The sequence below is a fragment of the Cyphomyrmex costatus genome, unplaced genomic scaffold, assembly GCF_001594065.2.
Source record: "Cyphomyrmex costatus isolate MS0001 unplaced genomic scaffold, Ccosl1.0 scaffold367, whole genome shotgun sequence".
NCBI classification, from domain to species: domain Eukaryota; kingdom Metazoa; phylum Arthropoda; class Insecta; order Hymenoptera; family Formicidae; genus Cyphomyrmex; species Cyphomyrmex costatus.
In genome coordinates, this window is record NW_017277851.1 from 636,644 (window position 1) to 661,668 (window position 25,025).

Here is a 25,025-nt window from a genome sequence, read left to right on the forward strand (position 1 = left end):
GAGGAAAGGAGTCGTGTTCTCCCTCTTTCTTCTATCTGCTCCTTCCAGCGTCTGTGCTGCGTGCCTGCCCGTTGTCCGTCCGACTGTCCGTCTTCTCTTTTCATCTTTACTACCTTTTATCCGGGTGGAATGATTAATGGGTTCACAGAGGCATCGCGGTATCCTCCCTCCTCACCTCTCATCGGACCCCACCCTCCAATCCTACTCAAGTACCCCATATCTCTCTCTCTCACTCTTCTACTCGGCGCACATAGGTGAGTTTTCTGCTTTTCTTCACGCCAGATTATTGCTCCCCCGCTCGTTCAGCATGACGATTGTACGACACTGCTGGTACACACACCTTTTTTGTGCCCTCGTTGTATCGCATTAATATCACGGCGCCATGAAATAGAGCGATTAACTGAACGGAAAGTCTGACAGAGAGAATTGATCTAATATTTGATAGGACGGATCATAACAGAAGTTTGAAAACATAGGATATGGAATGTACAATAGATCATGCTTAGGAAGAACGATTTTAATAAAGTATTTAAAAATATAGATATATACAGATCCAAAAATAATTTTGTTGGATCATCAAAATAATTACGCAGAAAATTCCCCTTACAAAACTTTAGACATTCTAGCAACTAGCTATAACTAGACTAATCTGAAAGTTCAGATCTGTATAAGTTTTTAGATACTTCAGCAAAATCGTTTCTTTCTGTGTGAACATAAGTCGACTTCTAGTATAAAGAAGTGAATGTGATCAATATAATCTTGTGATGGGTATTCCTAGACGTTAATATACTCTTGTAGAGTATTTATTTCATCACAGAATAAACGCGATATGATATGGCAGCGTATTACTCTCAGAGAGAAGCAAATACGCAACATATTTGTTTGTCAGACCGTCAAGGCGAGATTCGAATGAGATTCTTCTAAGAAGTGTCGTCCTTCCCTTTTTTGTCGTTGTCTAATGCGTCACTGCTAAGATGATACTTTAATATCTTTTACATGATAAATTACGCGAATATTTTTTTTTGTATCAATCGCAACGATATACGTAGTACCGTAAAATATCCCGGCTTTTGTTCCTCGTCACCTGCACGTAGGTGGCGACCAGTTGGAAGACGCGACGGTGAGAAACGAGTGGAAACTTTTCACCTCGGCCTTTGTTCGTAAACATAAGATTGTAACAAATTTTACATTATTTACACATATCATTTCACTTCTCTGGAAATGTCTATACAGCATTGGATTATTCATTAAGAATCTTAATAAGAATATATTCGTACACTGTTACAACTATCGTCAAAATCACTGGATCGAAATGAATAAATTAATTTGTGATTCTATCAGCATTCTGTATGTCAGCATTCCATCCTTCGTTCATATTACAATCAAAGTTTCGAGATACGCATATCGAAAACTATTTTCGTCAAGCAAATAATTCGCGTCTAAGGTGCTGTATGTGTGTAAGAGGGACAGAGAGAGAGAGAGAGAGTTAAAGCGGACTTGAGAATTCTGGACCGTAGGGAATTCTCGAGAGCGTCAACCCACGCTGGTCGCCGCGCGCAACGGGAAACGATGACGCTGGCTGATCTCGAAGGCATCCATCGATCGCGGGTCGGCGGTCGACGCTTAGCGCACAGTCGGGACCGACCGACTTTATGAGTTATAAGTCGGCCATCTTGCGAGAGCCATCACATATTCACGTGCGCACATATGCGATGCACCGGCAATATGTAAGTGCCACATTCTGTTCTGGTGCACGTACAGTCCCAGCCGAAAGCCGCCGGCTCTCCATACGAGCTCCCCCATCCTCGTGCGAGCACACATATCGCGAGAAGTGCATTCGTTTATCGCGATGCCGGCTGACGTAACCGCCACTGCTCGGCAAAGGCTTCTAATTCACGTTGTATCGAACGATGATCGCGGCTACCAGCGCGGCGCGATCATCGGATTCCCGACAAATCGCCGGAAGAATACACGCCCACGTGTTTGACGCAAATATCAATCTACTTCGTTTTTCTTCCTCGGAGTAAATTCAACGTAATTCGGTCTATCAGCAGTGTTGTCGATTAGAGCTCTATATTTATAAGAGTAGCACAAACGCTATGTGTTTGACCGCCATGTTTGACCTAACAACTATATCATATTAAAGAGTTACTAAACCCTTTTTAGACAATAGACCAATCGATGGAAAATGGAAATCGAAATTAGCTAATAGAAAAACAACCAACAGGAAATTAATTGTCGGCATACTTTAGGTAAAAGCAACACGTTACTCTTATGAATATATAGAACTCTGTAACTGATGCCTCACCTTTCAAGTAATCATATCCGATATTATAATTATAATCATAAATATTCACGGATACAGCTAATTTATACTCTTCACGCCTCAATGAAGCAACAGTTTGATAATAAAAATGCGACGACAGCGTTTTGGAATTTCGTCGATCGATAACTCTGCTGGTAAATAAGGCACAGAATGAATACCCGGTCAAACTCGATCGCGAATGTCAACCAGTTGCGGCCAACTGATCAATCCTACATCAATCTCGAATTTGCCAATTCATACATTCTGATCCACTAACAAGTTCGTCAGATAAAATCGCCACAATGTGGGTGACTTTAATAATGTTATTTAATAATGATTTTAATGGACATCCAGAATCGTAATACTAATTTTAATCAAAGTGATAGTATGATGGAAAGAATTCTCGCAAAACATTAAAAAAAATTACTACGTTATACTCTCTGCATTGAGATTTTATGGACCGCTTTATTCGATCGAACGTAAATCGCTAAATTTTTTTGGAGGTCACTTACCTTGAGCAAGCTGGCCAACGTTCGGGTTGAGGAACGTGGGCGGCAGTTGCCTGCTGACCGATTTCGCCAGTTCGCCTCCCGCCAGCCCATAGATTGCCAAAAGTTCTTGCATCGTTGACTCTGCGTATTCCTTCATGCCCTCGAAGGGCTTCCGCTCTTCGATCTCGACTTCGCCGTCGACATCGTTGGCACGCTCATCTTCGAATTGGATGTCCTGATCGTCCAAGCGAGACGATTCCGCGTCCAAGACGCCGCTCCCACTTCTATCCGATGAATCGGAGTTTGGGCTTCTCGCCTGGATACATTCGAGAACAAACGTCTTGTGTTAAGAACGTGCATGTACCATGTTTTCATAAATTGTTGTTATTCTGATATTTGTGCAAAATCGTGTTTTGTATAATACTTCTTTGCGAATTGGATTAGAAAGTAGCATTACGAATTAAATCAAATTTTTGTAAATATACTGATAAAACTCTACTGAGAGTATTATTTTGTTTCTTTTGCAGTTGATTTCAAGAAGTAGGTACCTATTCAGACAAAAATTTTCTGACCAATATTGGTTTATTTGTCCGATTTTTTGGTTGATACTTTTTAGCTGATATTGTACAGCGAAATAATATGCTTAAATAAATGAAATCAGAAAGCAAGGATCAGTTGATCGCAGCTTACCTCTGTACCGGGGGAGTAAAACTTCTGCGACCTCAGCTGCTCGAGGATGAACTTGTGCCTGAGAGAGTCCGCGCTATCGTCGTCGGCCTCGGAGGACGGCGGTTTCGTGGTGACCGAGAGGTCCATCGGACTGGCCTCGTTGTTGTTTAGTCTCTGTTTCGATCTCTCGTCGGCCGGTAACAGCATCGTTTTCCTCTCGTACTCAAGAATCTCGCTGGAATTCTCCTCCACGACCTCCGGTTCATCGTCGTCTCTCTCAGATTCGTCGGATATCTCAGCCATCCGGCTGCTTATGGGCTTGAAGTTCTTTCGCTTGTTCCGTGGTTTGCTCTGGATGCTGCTGGTGATCTGCAACTGGGCCTGGGCCTCGTACTGGGAGTCGCTGTCCTGATCGGCGGCGCCCCGTCGGGTCGTCGCGTAGTTGTAGACCGAGTCGGAAAGCATCTCCGCTGATGAAAGATGAAATTCACTCGATCGCTGTCTTGTTTGGATAAGCCGCTATAATCCTATCGTTCCATTTCTCAACCGACGCTAATGGCATGTGCGCAAGAACCGAGCGAGTCCGATCTCAAGCTGTTTTTCGCCTCATTTTTACATCCGTCAGTCTCTCAAATAAACTCCGGTATGTCGGGTGCGAATAAAGACAATCTGGATGAGCAATGTATCTCGGTACTTACATTACGAAGGTAGAGGCGACAATAGTCACTAATTTCGTATAACGAATGCCTCGGCGTTTCAAGGCGATGCCGCGTAGCGCGTTTCTCGCCTCGTTTCTCATATCGCAGTTAATAGATATCAACTTTTAGCGTCAATTACAATCCCGCGAACTCGGACGCTAAGCGCACGATTCTTCTCGGAACGTAGATGGTGCGACGTATAAACGATAGTTCCATAAAATTAATACCGCGATTCATATACTTGCAACGCCGGCATTTAAGTTGCTTTCACTTGTTAGACGCAAATGATCGCTCAATGATTCACGTAGAACTATTTCTTAGTGCAAATGCAGAAAATCGTCGGTTATATATGCCGATAATAACGTAGTAACGGATTCTCTCCTGAGCTCAACATTCCAAATGAGGAAGATATATTCGCGATTGTTGTCTAGACTATTGTTACTAAAGCATGAAATTTTAATGATCTCTTTGGTGATTTTTAAGTACCTAATGATAAAAAGATAAATTGATTACTATTATAGTACAATATTTCGTGTAGAACGAATATCTATATAAAAAAAATACATTCGTGCAATTGTTGCTTAAAATCTTCATGCTTTGATGACTTTTAAAGATCGAATTTATTATACGAGTAGCCGATATACGAAAGCAGTTCCATTCAAGAATTATTATAAAAACATGAGATGTTGTATCTGAATTGCTTATCTTTTTGGTTACTACGTGAATGTTTTCAAAAATGCTGAAACGATTATAAACCCTATAAAATCAAGGAAAAAGTGTGAATTTAATTACAAAAGAAGGTAAATCCCCAAATTTATGTATTCTTACAATTGCAAGTGCAATTACAATTATGAGTTAGATTTGATAAAAATGGTAAACATTTCGTTTCAAAATTAATTAAATCCTTCCTCCAAATCAGTCAAGTACGTTCTATTTTGTTAAATAGACATTGTATATTTCATGTCATTTTATACACGTTTTGTTAACTAAAATAATAAATTTTTCTCAATTAAAAAAATTATTTTGTGTTGACACAGTTTGAATGAGAAAAACTATACAAGTTTTTCGCACTCGCCAAAAAAGTGTTAAATGGAGACAACAACTTTTGCCAATGGGCTACTCATATATTTCGCGTGGAACGAATCTAGCATTTAATTGGCCGAGAATGTCTTAGTATCTTACCAGGGCAATATGGGCTGGTTACGGCGGACATCTCGAACCTCGCAAACCAGCCGGCTTCTCACTGTATCCTAAAACAAAATGCAAAATAACATTCGGTTCGAACTTAACGCGCGGATCCTGCTTCTCGCGTGAACTGCTCTGAGAATTACCGAGGAGTGGCACCGCCTTTTGATACGCACAGATCGCGTACAGATATTATACCTGCGGACAAAAGGGAATGAGCGCTATGAGAATCGACTTCGATTCATTGCGAAGTAATTCCCGGCCGCGAAATGCGTGATCAATTTAGTGCGAATGAAGACCAAGACTTGTTCCGAGCCTCGACAATACACTCGCCGACGATGTTTTCGAGGCTGTACTAGACTCAAGGAGGGAGCAATGTAAAGGAATCGCGAAAACGAGGCGAAAACAAAGGCACGTCGCCGTAACAAAAGCTACGGTGATATACGAGCGCTGGTCTCGGCTCGCGCTGCTAGTCTTGGGCGACCGACCGGGCTGGCGCGATAACGCGCGAGTGCACGACAATTCGTTTCTCGGTTATTGGAATGCAGACCTTTAAGCCCATTACACGCTGTCGTGTCGCACGGCGGCAACGGTACGCCGAAGGAGAGAGAGAGAGAGAGACGAAGGGAGAAAGAACGGGTGAGCAAGTGTGACAGAGGAGAAGGCGCGAAGGAGGGAAGACGGCCGACGAAGCGAAAGAAAGAAAAATGAGAAATGAGAAAGAAACAATAAAAGGACGTGCAGGCGGCGTGATAAGCACATTAACGTCCGACCAATCGAAAGGGTTTATCTCGGAGGGGTTATACTCGCACTAACTGTCATTTCATGGCCTTACGGCTCTCGGGTTTGGTTCTCCCGCAATGAGAAACGGCGGAATGGAATTTCAATCCGTTGGAAAATGACTTCTTACTCGCTTCTGCCGGCGCGGCGTGCCCGCCGCTGCCGTTCATTGCGCGATCGTCTACGTTGCACCGCGTATGGCCGTTTGCCTTTTTTGGCGTGCGGGGATTTGACCCCGGCGCGCGATGTCGCACTGCATCCTTCAGGAGACCCGCCGTGAGACGAGTAGACGAACAGAGTCGCGTTTACCGCGGCGCAGAGTGCGTCTTTTATTAATATCGCGTTTAATCACATGGCTCATGTGGGAAGCGTGACTGTTCCAATGACGAAATTTCTTATTTCATCCTCAACTGTAGCTATGAAAATTACATCTAAACTCGAAAGCGTCCTGTGTTTGAAGTATACAGAATGCAAGTGAACCTCTGTTTATAACGATGGAAAAAACGATTTTGCTGAAGAGTATGTCAAAATTTGGCTAGATCTGACAATATAAATTTTTATGTAGGATGTTCAAACTGGTTGCTATAGAAAGTTGACACTTTTCGTGGTATTATTGCTTATTATGTTTGAGTTTCCTACATTATTATTTTGATGCTCCAACGAAATTATCTAAATTTTTAGATACTTTAGCAAAATAATTCCCTCGATAGGAAGATTCAAAGTTTTTATACCTACACTTTAGACCCTCATAGCTCTTATGGTACTAATTGTACAGATTATACAACTTATTTAAAATTTTAGCTTCCATCTAAATGACGCGCGTTGCTATAGTCGAAGGTTACACACGAATCATTAAAATGCATGGTACAAGTATAGGTAGATAACGAAATTTTAACTTGGCGATCATGCGATAAGACACGTCGCGAAGTTGCAGCCTTCGAATGGTAATTGCCGATCACGACGAGCTAATGAGCCGAGTCGTAAATAATTAACCTTTAAATAGAGAAACCATCCCAGAGCTGTCGAATCGATGCGCGGATCGGCGACACGCGCCGTAATTCCAACCTGTCGTGCTGATCATGGTTGATGTACGAGAGCTTTCTATTGCCTCCTCGATCAAGACGCAAATTGTGTTGCACGTTGCTCGTACGACAGACCGCTATTCAGACCGGTAACCAACCGGTCCTCGAAAGATCAGCCCGCTACCCCGAGCTTGCTACCGTGTGTCAACTGACGCTTGTCTGCGATGTCAATGAGAAAATCGAAAGACGTTACGTATCCGTATTTGCAAAACTGAATTTTCAACTTTAACCTACGGAAGACGGAAATCTTCTATTTTTTAAATCTAACAGCTTTGCCTTAAGTAAGATTCGTTGTTATTCATTGTTCTCGTCTTATATAAAAGTTCAATCTTAACAAATTACAATCATTGCACGAATATGTATAATTTTCTAATCCTCTGTGCGAAGTTAACGAGGAGCCTATTGTAGACCCATTCAATTATGAATTATCTGTTTGTAAAAAATATCAAACAGTTCAATTCTCTTTATAAATTTTGATTATTCTTATTAAAATATTATATATGTAGTATTCATTGTTTTTTATATATCATCTTGGTTCTTTGAAAATAATCTTGTAACTAGTATAAATTAAATGAGTGTTACAGGCCCAGTGTCTGTAAATGTGTTACAGATTTTGGTGCTCAACTTTGGAAAGTTAGTAAAGGGTCTCCTGCTTTTCAACAGGAGACACATAAAATACAGTGTGCAACAATAAATTATTACATCCTTGTTGCTTGCCAATGTTAAACAAAAGTAAAATGATTCACTGTGTCTCTTATTGGAGAACACTCAAAATTTCTAAATAATAAGAAATTAGAAAATGACATAACAATAGCTGTGTTCAGGACAAGAGACAGCTTTGCAAGTGTTGCAGATTTTTTGCAGCGCTGTCTGCGACTTGTATATAGTTGTTCGTTTGACGTACGTCGAACGTATGCATACCGGTTTCTTTTTTTCCAATGAAGGTAGAAAGAGAAAACAATAGATGTGAACATTTACAAGTCAATGCCTGCAGAATTACATATCTTAGATAGCATTGCTTTAATACGATTAGTCTACACATTTGAATCCAGTGAAAAGCTAAGGTCAAGGACCAATCGTATTAAAAAGTATCTTACAACAGTTACAAGGTAGCTGGTTTTTTTTTTCCCTCCTAAACGCAGCCCTCCATTTCATTCCTATCTCATTCCAATCGTTATTTCAGTTTCGACGTCGATAGAACAAAAGCAGACACGTGCGAATTAGCAGAGAGAATACAAGAGAATTCCGTCGCAACACGTATATCCCATTGTTACTTCCACCTTGCGCCTCGGCACATCGGCCCATCGACGGATCTGCAGATTTAAGCAGAAAGATCTGTGCGAATAATCGCAAGTAGGGTCGGTCGAAGTCGAGCGCGCCCTCCGATTGGCGCGAGCGCGTTAGGCGTAGCCGCGAGAATATACGCGCTGGCGGCCTCGCGACGAGCGGGGATGCTCAGCGTGTACGATCAGACGATATGTCCGAGTGCCCGCAAGGAAGGAGCGCGCGAGCTCGAGCTCCTTTTTTCGCCGGCTATACAGAAGGGATAATTAACATCTGTTACAGTACCTATAGCGCGCGGGCCGCCCCGTTTCACCCCACCATGCGGCACACGGGGCGGACCTTGAATACATTATCACCCTCTCTGTACGTGCAAGCTGCACGCACGCACGCACGCACGCACGCACACACACATACTCACACGTGCACCGAAATCATCGAATCGGCGGTGCTCGCGATCAACCGTGAACGAAAGAAAACTTTTATCTCCGCACGGCCTGTTGTCCCCGCACACATTTGTCGGGGATCTGACGATCTTTCCGCATTGCGAGCTGCGAATTAACCCTCAGTGGCTTGGTACATCAATGCGATTAGGTCATTCGTGTCCTGAGAGCGAGTCGTTTCTTTGAAATATTAGAACGTGAACGTACCCTCCTGGGGTTTCAGTTTCAATCAGAGGGTGGGGTGTACAGGCAAAAATTTATTTTCACACGAAACTTAAAATAAACAAAGACTGGTATTCACAGTCGGTTCTTATTTTAACACTATCTTAAGTATGGTCTCTTAAAAAGTCACGACGCCAGAAAGCATTAGCATTTTAAGATATTAACTTAAGACGGTCTTAAAATAAAAACCTACTGTGAGCCAGCCACGGTGTTTTAAGACCGCAAATGTGAATAACAAAACTGAGTACAATGGAAAGCTTTAACGGTCTCAACTGGATCTTAGTGCTAAAATATTTATTAAAATGTTTATATATTAAAGTCACCCTTTGAGATAATCGCCAATGAACTTTCTTGTGAATAACACGTGAGTTACACAATTGAGTTGAACAATATTTAACTTTTCATCGCGGAAATAATTTTCATAATTTCATTGTTTTTTCCTGAAATTGACAGGAGACAATTCACGCTCATGTATCTTCTGATACATCTAATTAGAAGCATCTAATTAAATAACGTCTTTAAGAGGTTATGGCACACGAAAAACTTAAGACGTAAGCAGTAAGCAAATCAGCCATTTACAATAAAAAGTTAAGACAATAGCAGCAGCAAATCGATTTACTTATCTATTATTTACATCTCACTGTTTTGAAATTTTGTATACCGTAATCTTTCCTTTTTTTTTAATACACAGAAAATCATTTGTACTAAGGATAAATTGGGCAGAGCTCGTATCTGCTAATCCTTCTTGATGATCTCGAACGAGAAATCCGTCTTACGAGCCATGAAGAGCCTTATCGGTAGATTTCATTTGAGATTAAAATTTGCAAGTAAAAATTTCATCCTGTCTTTGAAAGATTCTTTGTCCTCCCGATTCCATTGTTGTATCGTTAGTGTCATCGCTCGACCTCACGCACAACGGAAAGGTCGGTATCGACGACAAATTTTTAAAATTCCCGAACGTTGGCCTAAATACTCGAGATGCCAGATCTGAAGTTAACAAAAGTCCACCGAAAGAGACCGAAGGCGGTGACGCGACCATTCCGGGAAATCTTCGAATTCTATTCTGTCTTCTTTCCTTTAGCGTGATGAGCGCGATCGCCGGTAAGCAAATTGGAGTAAAAAGTGTTAGGAGAATACGTGGCGAGGGGGAGCTTACTTATATTAAATGCCTGTTGAATTACTTTGCAAAACAACGTTCGACAAATTGCCCTGTGAACTCTCGGCGACTGCCATCATGCATATTGAGAAGCGTTTCACATAATTATAAAAAATGCTTGCAAACCGCTTGCTAATGAGAACGCGTCACGCATCGGTGATACACTCGTGAATTTAAACCGGCGATCGAATCGAGGAAAAAGAAACTATGGAATGTCGGCATCTCATGATAATTAAGAGACACCTATAGTCATTACACTTCTGTAACGTGTTTTGTAGACACTTTGCTTTTCTTCTCAATTGTACACATCTGTCCCATATTTACAAACGTAATTAAAATAATTCAAGTATAAATAAATAAATGCGAACATGTATATATTTTTAATATAGTTTATATTAACAACTTATTTAAGTTTAATAAGTCCTTATTAAATCTTATTAGAGTCTAATTTATATAATTTAATTAAATTAATAATATTGAGAGAAGGCTCGACAATAATATATAAAAATTAAATTAGAATAACGGGCAACGAGAGCCAAATAAAAACAATACATTTACAAAGAAACAAAGACAATATATTAAATTAAAGATAAATAATAAAACATAAGTAAAACAAACGTTTCGACGCCGATCGGGCCATTTTCAATGTTATATAATTTAATTAAATCTTAACAAGTTTTAAATAAGTTGAATTAATATGTTTTAATATGGTCTTAATAAGTTTTAATAAAACCAAATTTATTAGAGAATCGTTATTAAGACGTTATTAGGACTATATTTTCTGTAAGATTGACTGTATTTGGCGCGTAATTTTGAAGAAATGTGTAAAATGTATTTAAAAAATTTACCACACATATAAAGTTTATCATTGAAAATTTAGCCTCGACGACATTTGATGCCTCCTTACTTATTTAATAAAAAAATTGTAATATGCTTGTATTTCAAGTAATTTCGATTTAATTCTAGGAATTAATTTCATATAGATGTATTTGGAAGGTCGATCAGTCACGTATCTATAAATCTGTATGAAGGAGACGCATCGAATGGAACGAGATGACGCCGGGACGGGTCGGGACGGGATAAAATTGTACGAGAGAGCGACTCGGACCCGTGAGAGCGGGCTACCACTCGACATAACTCGACGCTGATGCTGATGCCGATGCCAGAAGGAGGAAACAAAAAAGTCGGCGACGTAACGCGTTCGTTCGTCAAACACTCGAACGTAACGTTGCCAGGCTCCGGCGGGCTGGAGGGGCCCTCGCGACTTCTGGAGTGCCTGCTGCGGAATACCAGGAGATTATTCAAATTCGCCACTGACGGCTTAAAATGTATATTAATCGTCTATCTCATGGTGAGACGAACGACCGGAAACCAAGTCGCCGCCGAACGATGTGCCAGTGCGACTTACGTCAAAACGATCGTTTCCAAATATCGAGCCATAGAGATCCAGGTGTTATCGCATTGATGTCACTGGACACTCGGATCGGCACATGATAATATAATCACATAAGCAGACTAAACAATCATAATTTTGTGAAAATCTGCTAAAAAAAATCTAGAATTTTATTTGGATGATCAATAATTTTGTAATTATTCGTAGGTCTTCCATTACAGGCAAAGTCAACATACCGCGGACTCTCGAGAGATTCAGTGACTGAGATAAAGCATGGGCTTCTCGCGCGCGCAGCTTATATTTTTTTAAATACTTTTCCGTTGTGTAAGGATTACTGTAGAACTGCTTCTGCACTCTTTCGCACGTGTGTGGCACTCTACCTTGCTCGCGGACTGAGAAGCCGAGAAAGGAAGTATAGAGAGAACGGGTTAGAGAGAGGGCGAGTGTGTTCATAAGATATGGTGTGAAACACGAGAGGACCGAGATTAAAGAATGAAAAACATAGAATTCTGAGAACTGGTTGAAGTCATAATATTCGTAATTTCAAGCCGCGCCTTATGGCGGCCGCGTCTTCTGCGTCGTTGAAATTAATGCGAGCGGAAATAAAATTCCTGCCCCCGCCGCGCGCGCCGCGCCGCCTCGCGCCCTTCGTTCTCGCGAAGAGCCAGTCCGTCCAGCACGGCCGCGAGACAAGTGGATGACGTTTAATGGTCGAGCATCATGTAAATAAATTCGGCCCTCGTCGCCGGACGGAAGGATGTTTGCTTCTAATATTTGGACTTCGCGCCGCGTCGAAAGAATCGACGTTGGAGAGGCGACGAAGACGCGCGGGCGTCTCGCGTTTCGCCAACGATGTTTGGCCTACACGAGGATATTGCGCCACGCCACAAAGAGACCACCACCTCGCAAAGATCGTCTTTAGAATCAAACGCGTATAATAGATCGTTCCGTTTTCTGCGTGTGCCTCCCAGAATTCCTTCTCAGAAGTGAGAGAAGAACCGAGAGCGCGATATCGAGTGGCGAAATTACAACGGTCGAGCGGAGAGTCGAGCGCGAAGAACCGGGCGAGAGGAGGATCGCGAGAGGGTACGCTCCATTTACGAGGATTAAGATAAAGCGCGACGTTGTCTCTCTCGAGACTGTCTTCGTTTTTCCGTTCATCGGCACCTCGTTCCGCCCGGCTCTCCCGCCCGTCGTGTAAAACACGCCTCGGGTCGTGTCTGTGTGTGCTTTGCGCGCGCGCTGTTAAAAATAGAGCACGCAACGACTCACTAATCTGGTTAGGGCTACTTAGCGTAACTCCGACTATTTAGACCTGGATACGGTTACGGTAGTTAAGCCGCCATCGGCTCTAAGTAGAACCGGCGCGGCGCGGCGATGGCCGGGAGACTTTTGGACCTTTAAAGGAGAGGTCGGTTGCGCTAAAACATCTTAATAGGCGCGAGCAAGCTCAAACGTGCGATTTTACGCCGGTTTCCCTCGTTTCATTCTTTTCTTTCTCTCTCGCTTCTCTTTTTATCACTTCCTTCAAAATTCGCAAAAACGACGCAATTGCAAAGAAATATTTGATAAATCAAGATCCTTTTTAACTCACACGATTTTATTAAAATTTTTTAATTTCTTTAAATATTTTATATATGAACTAGTAAGTATTATCTTTAATAAATAAAATAGATATATGATCGTATCCACAAAATAGCTATTAAACGTTGAATGAAATAATTTCAAATGTGTTGTTAATGTAACCAAAAATAATTTTACTTTTCGAAATATTCAATAAATATCTTATTTGAACCGTGAGAGTTTCAAACTAAATACCGATAAGAAAAAGCTATTTACGGTCAAGCTGGATCTTGGATGCGTCTAATATAATTTTGTGTAACTTTATATACTACGTATATAAACGTACTTTTCAACATTAAATTTCTCTCTTTCTCTCTCTATAAGGGATCGTTGACGATCCATTGCGAATCCTTTTGATAATTTTATTAGAGAATAGAAAAATTCGAATCTTAATTTAAATCTTAACAAAGCGCAGCACACAGAATGTCGATGAAATTGAATTTGCTAATGGGCTTCTCTCACTACTGAAGCTGCATGTCCAAGCATTAATGGCGAATCTTCTTTCGTTAGATGCGGGAACGTCGGAGCCGTCTCGCCGGCTTAATCATCACGAACTTACAACTGGAATGCTACCGAAGAGGTTTTAAGGCTAATTAACGAGTGAGTGCTGAATAATTAATCGATGGATATTGACTCATACGCGAAACACGACTAATAGCATGCTTGAATGATACGTCACTCATTTGCTACAATATCGACATAACTCGAAAATACCAGAAGGTCTACGCCGAAGGTTATCGCCGTGTCTTTCTTCATTATTATTGCCAATATTTCGTAAACCATGCTGTCCACTTCATCAGGGCAAGGGGTGCACTGATACAGTATCAGCGCACCCCTCGCCCTGATGAAGTAGACGGCATGGTATAATTGAAGAAAATACCCGTGAAAGCCTTAAGAGCGTAATAACTTAAAAATTATCATTCTTTTTAGCTGCTTGAAGAGAAAGAAGTGAACGGTAAATAAAAAAGGAAAACACGCTTTAAAAGTACATATTTTTATCCCAGACTGACAGAAGCTGAGAAAGGAAGTATAGAGAGAGAGAACGGGATAGAGAGAAAAATTAATGTAAAAAAAAAAAATATATCGCCCCGCGATAATTTGCAACACGAAATGCTTGTTTCGATCTACCTCTACATCATAAGCGTAAAAATGTAGATGTTGATTATATTACAGAAAATTCTATCAAAGCGCGCCAATGTAGCTTTATTTATACGAAAAAAGAAAAAAAAAGCGGTACGATTCAGAATCTCTCGGCTACGCACGTGCGCGAATACGCGACGCGTCCCCCCCCCCCCTCTCCAATCGCTCCGAAAACGAGATTTCGAAAATCCGTTATTTAAATAAGGCAGGAGGGACACGACCAGCAATGGCCTGAACGATTTTATAAAATTAATAGTAAAGGGTAGGCTGCGCTCGCTATTATGCGCGTATGCAAATACAGACATAAGGGTTGGCGGAGAGGTGGGGTCCGCCATGCAGAAGAAGGAGGATATCGCAATTCGGGGTGGCTTCCACTAAAAAGGGGGCCATATTGCTGGTAACGAGCAACGAGGGGGCAGTGGCGTTATACAGGGATACGCGATACTCTTATTCGCGAATTTTAATAAAACACGAATTTGATGAAAAACGGCGAGGAAACGATTTATTTTTCTACCACACGAGACCACAGATATCAGCATCGATATTTTTCATGCTGAAAATATTTATAAGAGAGGCGTTTAGTTTAACACGAAGCGTGTACGTGTATTAACAATCGAAAGTAATTCAACGGGATGGTCAACATACGAAAAAACACTTTGCAAATTTTTATATCCGCTAAATGATACACTCGCGGCTCACGCCGCTCCAAAATCACGCGATGCTCTCGGAATTGTTTTTACGCGTCGTGAAAACGAGGAAACGTCTGCGCGAGGCAAATTTTTACGAGAGAAAGAGGAAGAAAGGGAAGGAGGAGAAAGACGTATTGAAAATTCTGCACGGTCTCGCATACGCGCTCATCAACCTCGAACACCAATTAGAGCCATCTCGCAAACGTTACACTTAGGAAGCGAAACGATCGACGCTTCCACGGGCCGCTTTTTATGGACCGAACGCAACGTCTCCTCGACTGAAGAAACGCTTCTGAACGGAGGTTGAATGCTTGCTTTCTTCGTTAAGTCGCAACACGATCGTTTCTTCGAGGGTCTCGGGTGTCGAGCCGGCCATATTTTAGATCGTCTCGCGATGCGCGATTCCCCTGAATCTCGCTGTGCATGTCTAACGGAGTTCAGACTTACATCCGATTCCTCTTGTATTTGTCGATGGTGTTACAGAACTAAATTATTGCACGGAAGGAACGCGGTTTTGAAAAATTTGCCTAGATACAAATATAGATAAAAACAATTTTATTTGAATTACAGATCCTGTAACGCAGTCTAACCAAGAGCGATTTTGTCAAAATCGTCTGAGAGAGAAAGATATACATACGCCTCCTGTGTATAAATAAATATTTATTTACATATATAATTACAGAATGAGGCCATATAAGTAAAAGTGAAACAGCACATATAAAAACAGACAGTGGATATAAGTTAGATATACTTTTCTGTCGTAAGATTTTAACAAATTCATTCGCGTGGCCAGACTGCTATACAGAGTTTCTAGTTTAGATAATCAAAATATTTAGAACGATTAAACTGGTTGCTAGAATGTTACTTTTTAAAGCATCGCCATCAATGTTCAAGCGTTCTACATAATTATCTCAGTCCAACAAAATTATTTTCAGATCCGTCTCGATTTTTAGATATTTTAACAAAATTGTTCTTTCCACGTGTTTTACTAAAGCAAAATTTGTATGGACGTACCATTCCGCTTATTTATTGTACATAAAGGCCACTCTGATTAGACGATGCTTCTAAATTGAACAGATTAGGATAACTACTATGACCGTGAGTATTGATTAAGTTGATTGAAGGAACGGGAAATCCTTTCTTCGGCGGTACGTTCCGCCGTATTCCCAATTGTGTCGGCAAGTACCTGTCAAGGGACATTTTATCGACGACTCGCGTGTAAGATCAGTTACGGGGGCTCGATTGATCCCTAATAGCGAGCCGCAAGAAATCAATAAGAAATCAATCGCGACGTGACGGCCGACTCTTGGTCGGCCTGATGAATAATGGAAAAATCTGGTCGCTCCGCGAGTGACGACAGCGTCGTCGTCGGCGGGGAGAGATAATCCGGCCGGAGTTTTCTGGATTACGCGCGATCCCGTTAGACTCGTTTGATGTCTTCTCCTCCGCTCGCTCGCGTACACCTCCCTCTTTTCTTCCTTATTTCATACCTAGTAGCGTACGTGTCGCAGCCCGATGCAAATTCGCGCCTATCGCTTCGGAACCGGTTGGAAATATCAAACCGGTACACACGGTATACAGGCGACACAATCAAAGTTATTATATTTCCTACCGCGCTTCCCCTCTCGCCATTCATCGCGTAAAACTCGCGCATTTTCCATCGGCTGTAGAAAAAAAAAAAAAAAAAAGAAAGTATCGCCTTTAGTCGACATTATTTAGCGTCATCATAATAATAACATGCACGGAATAAATTTAATAGTCGAGAGATTGATATACGTCATGAATTATTAATAAGACGTAATATTCCGCTTTGCAATTTTTATTTCTTAATTTTCGATTGAGACATAATGATCATCATTACAAATAAGTATTACAAGCTAAGGTTTTAACAGAATTTAAAAATTTCCATTTCGCTTCACGCGAGCAGCTTCATCCCGTCCGCGATCAGCTATTAAACGTTCTTGACGATTTAATACAGACAGTGATCTCAATCAGTGTACTCGCGATTCCCGCAAAGACGAAGAGAAATAGGAAGGAAAGAAAGCGGAGAAGGTGCGGCGAAGGCGGACGCGGAATGAGAGAACGAGGTATGGAATTCCCTCGAAATCTTCTTAGCTCTGACATAATGAGACGTCGAACTCAACCGGAGTCGTGAGACCGTACGCGCACCGAGAGCATCGAGTTACAAAAGAAGAAACAGAAGAAGATAAAGAAAAAAAAAGAGGGAACGAAGAGAACGAGTTCCTTTACGAGCGCGGTCCGATAGCGCCGCGAATCCCTCCCCCCCCCCCCCCCCCCCGGATAATCGTCGAGACTCGTACGATCGAAGGAGAAAAAAGGATGAAGCGAATGGGTCCGACGAAATTCCGTAAAATCCGAATGTATACCAACCGCGTAAATTCGTCGGAGAATTCTCGACGCAAACATCGAGAGAGACCTCAAATTTATCGTTTCCCTACTTCAAAAGCGACACGACTAAAAAAATTAAGCTTTCCAGAAAAGGGAAATATCTATTTTTAAATTGACGAAAAATTATTAATTTTAAAAATACGATCGAATGTTATTTTTTTGTCATTATGATTTATGTTTCACAATTTAAAAAAAAAACACTTTGAGTTGTGATGATTTTGATACCCAACAGAAATTATAATAAATTCGGAGTAATTCATTAAAAATACAGATAAAATTAACAAATTCAAAATAAAACAATCTCTTCTCTTCAAACTTTGATCACACTTTTTGAGTTGTGTTACTTTTGAAATAGGGATACGTATATTCAAATGCGCAAATAAATACCCCAATAATGAAAATAATAATAAACGTTTTACTGACGTTAAGAAAATGTAAATTTATAACCGTAAACGTAATATAATTTAGACCAGCATCGAAAAGGTGAAGGAATATACTACTTTTTGTATGTCTAGATCCTCAGATAATCTTCACGTCATAAGAATCGAACAATATTCGAATAAGGATTTAAAAAAGTAACCTGCAAAAAAATTAATGGAATTAAAATGAAGGTAAAAAGAATGTTGATGGATGTGTGTTACAGGCAGTCTTTATCACGCGGTACCATCTGGAAGACGTTGCTCAGAATCCTCATCCGGATTATCCGCGTGACGTCTCGTAGCTGCGCGATTTACTGCCCGGACTAATCGAAATTTGCGACGCTCTCCATAAATTCCATAAAAACCTAACGAAAAGCTATATCATCGGTCGAAAAGTCCGCGCGCCGTGTCACGACCTGGACCGGGATTCCGCGAAAGCTGGCGAATCCTGCGGCGCATAATTCCCCAGGCTCTCTCTAAAAAAATATAGAAAAAAAAAAAGCGAACGCGAGCAGGCAGAGGCGCGGGCGAGGAGATAAACCAAAACCGACCGTTCGACCGAAATTCCGCGAAATCCGGTAAAATTGAATCCCAACCGGGGTCGACAAAGGGACGACGAGGTGGACGCGCCAAAGCGATCGACTCGAGTTTGGAGAGAGTCGAGCATAAAAGTCCGGAGCGCTGCTCTTCGCCCATGATCGAAAAGAAAAAGAAGCTCTCGTCCGTGGGCCCTCGGGAATGATGAATCGTTTCTATTAAAATACTTTTTCGACGGAGAATACAGAGTGCGGGCATCCGGCTCTACCGAAGCCGCGAGTGAATTTATTTACATATTTTCGATCTGGATTAAGAGGTATCGTCGGCGACAAAAGTACCAGGCTCTCATGAATGTCACAAGTGTGTCTTTTTCGTCAATATCGCATTTATCAGCCGGACCGTCAGCAGCAGCAGCAGCAGCAGCAGCTCGCTTCTTCATGGGCGCAAATTGCTGCAGATCGCAATTGCGATAGGTGGAAAATTGGAGGATAATTCGCGGCTAATGTTACAATCGCAGTCATCTCAATCAATGGACTTTCTTATAGGTTCTAAGGTCGAAACGTTATTGTAATCACAAGTGATAGTAGGGAGAGTAAGAGTCTCGAGCGGACATTGTACCCGAGGTTAAATCGCACATAACCAGCCGGCTTCGATGTAACCTATAGACGCGTATATCTATTTCCAAGTCGCGACAGCAGCGCACGCATCGAGGTAGCGAGGCGAGCTACACGATGTTAATGAGGCCCAATTAATCACACTGGGAAGTGAATCCTAATGCGTAAAGGCGAAATGTCTCCGTCTTAGGAGGCGCCGAGTCTCGCTGCAAGGCGAAAGTACTTCCGTCCGGCCACTGACACCGATCGTCCAGTTGAGAAACGTCTTCCTCGTTCCCGTGGAACAATCGGCTCGCTCGTATCGATTAAGCGTGACCGGAAATCCCAAACGCATTTCATGTAATTTTCAAACTATAGCGAATTAACGATCGAATCAGAATATTACAAACAGGAACGCAAGATAGAAGGAATGATATACTATCGTGTAAAATCACAAGAATAATCCTAAATCATAAAAATAACAGCCTTCTGGTCATAAAGTGTCTTCAATTTATTGCATTTTCTTGGAAAAGGCAGTAATAAAATTCAAAGTAAAACTAATAAATTATCATAAATTGTTATAAAAATACGAGCTTGGCTATAAATATAAAGCGCTTTCAATTCATTGCATTTATTCTTGAAAAAACTGCAAAGGAAAATTATAATAAAAATTGTCAAAATTGTTACAAAAATAAATATCATTATTCAATAAAACTGCTTTTTAATTTAATTTCCGTTAAATATGGGAAAATTACTTAAATATATTTGTTCAAATGTTTGATACGTTTGGTCCCCAATATTATATTATGATAAAAACAAACATTATAATAAAAAAGAAATATGCAATTAAAAAGAATTAAATCACACAATAATCTCTATAATCACTGATCGCCTCGATCGAATGGCAGGAAAGACAGGATTGAAGCAATAAAGAGCACAGTTTACGTCAGACCGTTCATTTTCAAATAATCAGCAATAAAATAACTGTTATTAAAGTTACTCGTATAATAATAATAAGAAAAAGATAAAGAACAACTATATACTGCGCATTGTGTTAACCCATCGTTTGTGAACTCGCGGATTCATCGGGAGAACAATGGCGAGTCGTTCTTCAAAGTTCGAAGGACTTGTGCGATCGGAATGAATGAATCGCGTCTAACGCACTGTATATACGTCGTGGAGTTCGAGGCCGAGGCATCGGAGATCGGACTCGCCTATGCGAGCAACGTCGAATGATAAATGAACTCCGTTCAGCCATGAGTATCGTGTGGCGTTATTAAGGCGGCGTATAAAACAGTATTTAACGTAGCCCGCGTGCGCGAAAATAATTTTTCGCGTCATCCGCGCACGAATATATACCTGGCTCGACGTTCATTAACGCCCACGCCTTCGTTATGCTGTAAATCGTGTCGTGTAAAAATAAAACCAAGATCGATCCACCTCGACGTGTAAAATTCGATATACGAAACGGGAAAAGAAAGGCGCGAGCGAGGCCCGCCTCATTCCAACATTCTCAGAGAAAAATAGAAAAGTGAGAGAGCTCGGCTGATGCGCGTTTTGTGCGGCGCTGTTCCGCTCGAGGTAATAAATTCATTTTCCGAAACAACAATCGGAAGGGGGTGACTGAATAACCGGGGAGAGAAGTTTTACGAACGTATGAATCGTTCCTAATGCACAGAACAGTGTGGAGTTCGAGGCCGCTGCTGCGCGCGGAGACTCTCCTCACCGCGGAATGATAAATGAACTCCTCTTAACCGCGAGCTCTCATATCGGGCCGCTATTAACATAGCGCCGGATAAAGTAACGAATTTAAAAGAAATCCAATATAAAAGCCACGGGAATTCCATCGGAGATCTTATCCGGGGCGAGCTCTCGCTCGCTGCGGAGACTCCATTAATCACCGCTCTTCTTCTTCTCCCTCTCCCCCTTCCGTTCGCTCTTCGCGCGCTTCATTTGTCTCGTATTAGTCGTTATTACGAAACTTGAAAATTCAAATGGACGAGGGATAATGGCGCTGCCCGCTGTCCGAAGATGATGCCAGAGTCTCGCATCTTCACCCTCTCTCTTTCTTCGCCGTTCCTCCTACTCCACCATCCTGGTCTCCTTTATTCTCCTCGTCCGCCGATCGAGCTGGACTTTTTGCGAACGCGGACGACAACTTAAAGTGGTCTGGATTGCAAGAACCGGGCTCTCATAATGGAATTAACGGATTTAAATCCTTTCGCGGAATAATATAATTGCGTTGTGCGTGTCGTGTGAAGAAAAGTTACCTATTGTTATTATAAATCAGTAAGACAGAAAGCTGGAAGCTGTTTGAAAAATTAGATTGTATCAAAATATGATTTTATTTCAAATCAGATGAATCAATTTATCGTTTGCGACGTGCAAAGTTTTACGGCGATGAATGGCGAAGCTTTGATTCGACTAGCAGTCTTTTTTCCATTCTCTCTGTGCGTACATTTCTTTTTACTTTTACAAAGATCGTAGAATGCCAAAATAAAGAGAGCGCGCAATCAATGAAGAAAATCGCAGAACATTGATTGAGAGAAAAAAAAAATGAGCGAGCAATACGAGACGATTGCAAAATGCACTTTATAACGTCGAAACGCTCGACTTCGAGCATACCATATTTTAGTCGGCGAGAAAAGCCGATTGAAATCGATCGACGCTTCTCTCCTCGAACACTTGATGCATCTGGTAGAACACATACACTGTAAATTAACATACGCGTAGCATTTTCTCATTCGCGTATAACTTTACTATTTAATTAGTAACTTTTCAGAAGAGAGAATTGGGTTTTAAGGAACCTCTTTTAAGGAAAAATGACATAATAAGATGGTTTTCTATAATTATTCAGCACCGACAACACCTGTTCATAGTAATTCAAAATGTCTTTAAACTATCGTTATGAATATAATTAGAGGACTTCTATCTTTTATCAGTAAATTAAAAGAATTACAAATGGATAATTTTCATAATATAAAGAATATACGTCTTTAGAGTTATAATTTTTTCATTCATTGTCTAAAAGATGCTAATTTTTTAATCGTGTCATTTTTCTATTGACAAGCAATCTATAATACTGTTATTAACAAAGGTTACTCCGATAGGCTGATTGTGTTACAAAAATTTTTCAGAAAGATTTCAAAACCATTTCAGGCTTTCAGTTTTGAAAGAATATTCTGCAAACTGTCATATAGAATGTTGCAACAGAAATGTTCCTGAAACCTTTTACATAAAGATAATTTTTCAGTTATCTCTAAGATGTTTCACATGAAATGATTTTGCAGATCTTACAGTCGAGCTGTTTCTAAAACCTTTCACAATAAATTTGAAAACTTTCAGTTGAGTTATTTGTGAAACGTTTCACATGAAATAATGTTCCAAACCTTTCAGTTGAGCTGTTTTTAAAATCTTTCTCATGTAATAAATTTAAAAACATTCAATTGAGTTATCTCTAGAACATTTCACGTGTGAAATAATTTTGAAAGTCGCAGCACAAGCAGTAGGTATGTAGTACTGTCGATAGATGGACTCGAAGTTCTTATTTTTCATAAGTGAAAATCATACAAGATAGCGCAGCATTAAGAGATTTTTCATTCGTATTCTTAAAAACATTTTCTTAAAGACAAACCTCTGCATGGGGATTCATAATACAATATAACCTATTTTCTTCTTCATAATGCTCGATACAGACTTACACTAAACATTTCAAGATCAATGGGTTATGTTAGATTCTGCACTGCAGAGACATGTCTCTCAATCAATTCGATAGAACACATTTTTTATATGAAATTATAAACAAATCAAGGAGTCAATTATATATATCTATTTAAATTATAATAAATAATTTAGTCTCTATTGAATATGTATGACAATTCTTCTCTATTTACATTAGATATATACATGTATCTAAAAAAGCGTTACGTATATTTCAAGATGTGTTAACTGTCGCGAGCTTAATAAAGACGCGTGAATGTCAACAGACTCGAATAGAGACACGTATCGAGGATTTCCCTTTAAGGGGATCGTAGTTTTCTATGGGCATGGCAAAGTGGGTGAACGAAGACGAGCGCATGCTTATGGTGTTCGGCATATCCCCCCCCCGTAATCCTCGCCACAGAGCCAGCATGGCATATCCGTTCATTCGTCCGGCTGTGCCTTCCCGGCCACCGTTCATATATATCGATGCTCGATTCCGCGGCGAATGCCAGAGTGTTGATAATTTATTTGAGAGACGTGCGTCGAACGTGTCATACCTTCGCAATCGGCGCGCGAGCGAGCGCCGTGTCCGTTGCGGCATTCTGGATTTCGCGCCTTTTTCGTTTGCCTTACCATTGTTTGCCCCACGTCGCGGGATGGAGTTGACCTTTTTCGTCGATACCGATCGACGCGGCCGGCCGCGATGTTTATTAACGAATCGCAGCTGTAAAATTCCGACCGGACGCGCATTTTTTATAGCGGAGGAAAAGTCACGTCGCGATCACGCGCCCCGACGACGAGGATCGCAGTTCCGGTGCGCGTTCTGCGAAACTCGATTAAAATGTCAATGAGCTGTATTGCGTATAATACAGGAATAATATCGACGTGTCGATGCTTTCGTCGGAAACGAAATTCCTTTTTTTATTTAAAACACAGTAGGAAGCGTTTTGTGTTTGTGTTAGAAACAGTCTACTAAGACTTTATTAACGTTTTGTGCTGAATTTTAAATATACCCGAGTGTGTTCATTTAACATAATGTGATTGTATTATTTAAATTTCTTAGATTAATATTCAATATTTCTTAGTGTTAAAATAATGCCGACACAATTTATGACTAAGTGAATAAATAAGAAAAATAACAAATATAATATGTGTTTTAAAACGTAAATTCTAAGATAAATGAATAAAATATGTTAACTTGACAGTGCATAAATATTTAATTTACTGAACCATGTTAATTTTGTATACATATATTATAAATGTTAATTTTAATTAAGAATATAATAGCTTACAAAAATTGTGTCGACAATATTATGTCTTTTATGTTAATAGAAAAATTTTTATTAATATTTGTACTACTTTCCAATACGTTTATATTAAATTAAAACAGTTTTGATTCAGTTTGTATAATCATTATAATATTGTGCCACTACGTCTTTTATTTTCTCCAAGTAACAAAAAATCTGCACTTGAAAAATCGCCACTCAAAATTCCGTATAAAAATGTTAATAATTATTTGTAAACGATTCCATAATATTTTACACATTTTTATAAAATATGCACGTTAATTCTTTAGGTTTAATAGTTCTTTTTTTTTAATTGAATATGTTACAACATCTCTTAATCTCCAAAATAGAAGAATCATATAAGGGTAAAGTCATCATTAACATAATTGCGTCGCAATTACGAGCGAAAATAACAAATATTCACAAGCTACGTGATTCGGTGTTGAGGAGTTTCGCGGTGATCGAAGCTGCAGAGAAACTACCCGGGACTTTCATGTGTACCTACGAGGCGAGTGATTACGTACGAGTATCGGTTATCTACGTGCACGTTTTCATTGTGGAAGGAACATTGCAACGTGGGCACAGACGCGGAATTCCAACGAGTGAAACTCGACGAAAATGTCAATGAGTCGATCGCGAGTGATATGAAGAATTCAAATCCGATAATTACGAAGAGCCTCTGTCGAGCGGTGCCTGAATTTTTATGACAGCTATCCATTACCATAACGCGAGGCCCGAAGAAATCCGCGCACCGGAATACCGTCCCGTCCACCCACGGCACCACGAATGGAATCTCAACGATACGTTCCGCGTTCGCGGAAGATTAAACAAAATAAAATCCGTGCCCTTCTCGACTCCCTCTGATATCACCCACTCTCGACTTCACGGTTGCGCACTAACGGATCCACGTCCGGGAATAAAA

General features: G+C 40.6%; 1 protein-coding gene across 1 annotated transcript in view; it reads right to left on the reverse strand.

The window, feature by feature from the left end:
- LOC108776631 (zinc finger protein castor homolog 1) overlaps positions 1-5,415 on the reverse strand; it is a 57,875-nt gene extending 52,460 nt beyond the window's left edge. Inside the window, exons 1-3 of the mRNA XM_018543304.1 lie at positions 5,346-5,415; positions 3,487-3,935; positions 2,818-3,112 (exon numbers count right to left, since the gene is read on the reverse strand). Of these exons, the coding sequence (XP_018398806.1) occupies positions 2,818-3,112; positions 3,487-3,935; positions 5,346-5,376 (775 nt within the window). The 5' untranslated portion in view covers positions 5,377-5,415. The remainder of the gene's footprint in view (positions 1-2,817; positions 3,113-3,486; positions 3,936-5,345) is intronic.
- Positions 5,416-25,025: the final 19,610 nt, after the last annotated feature.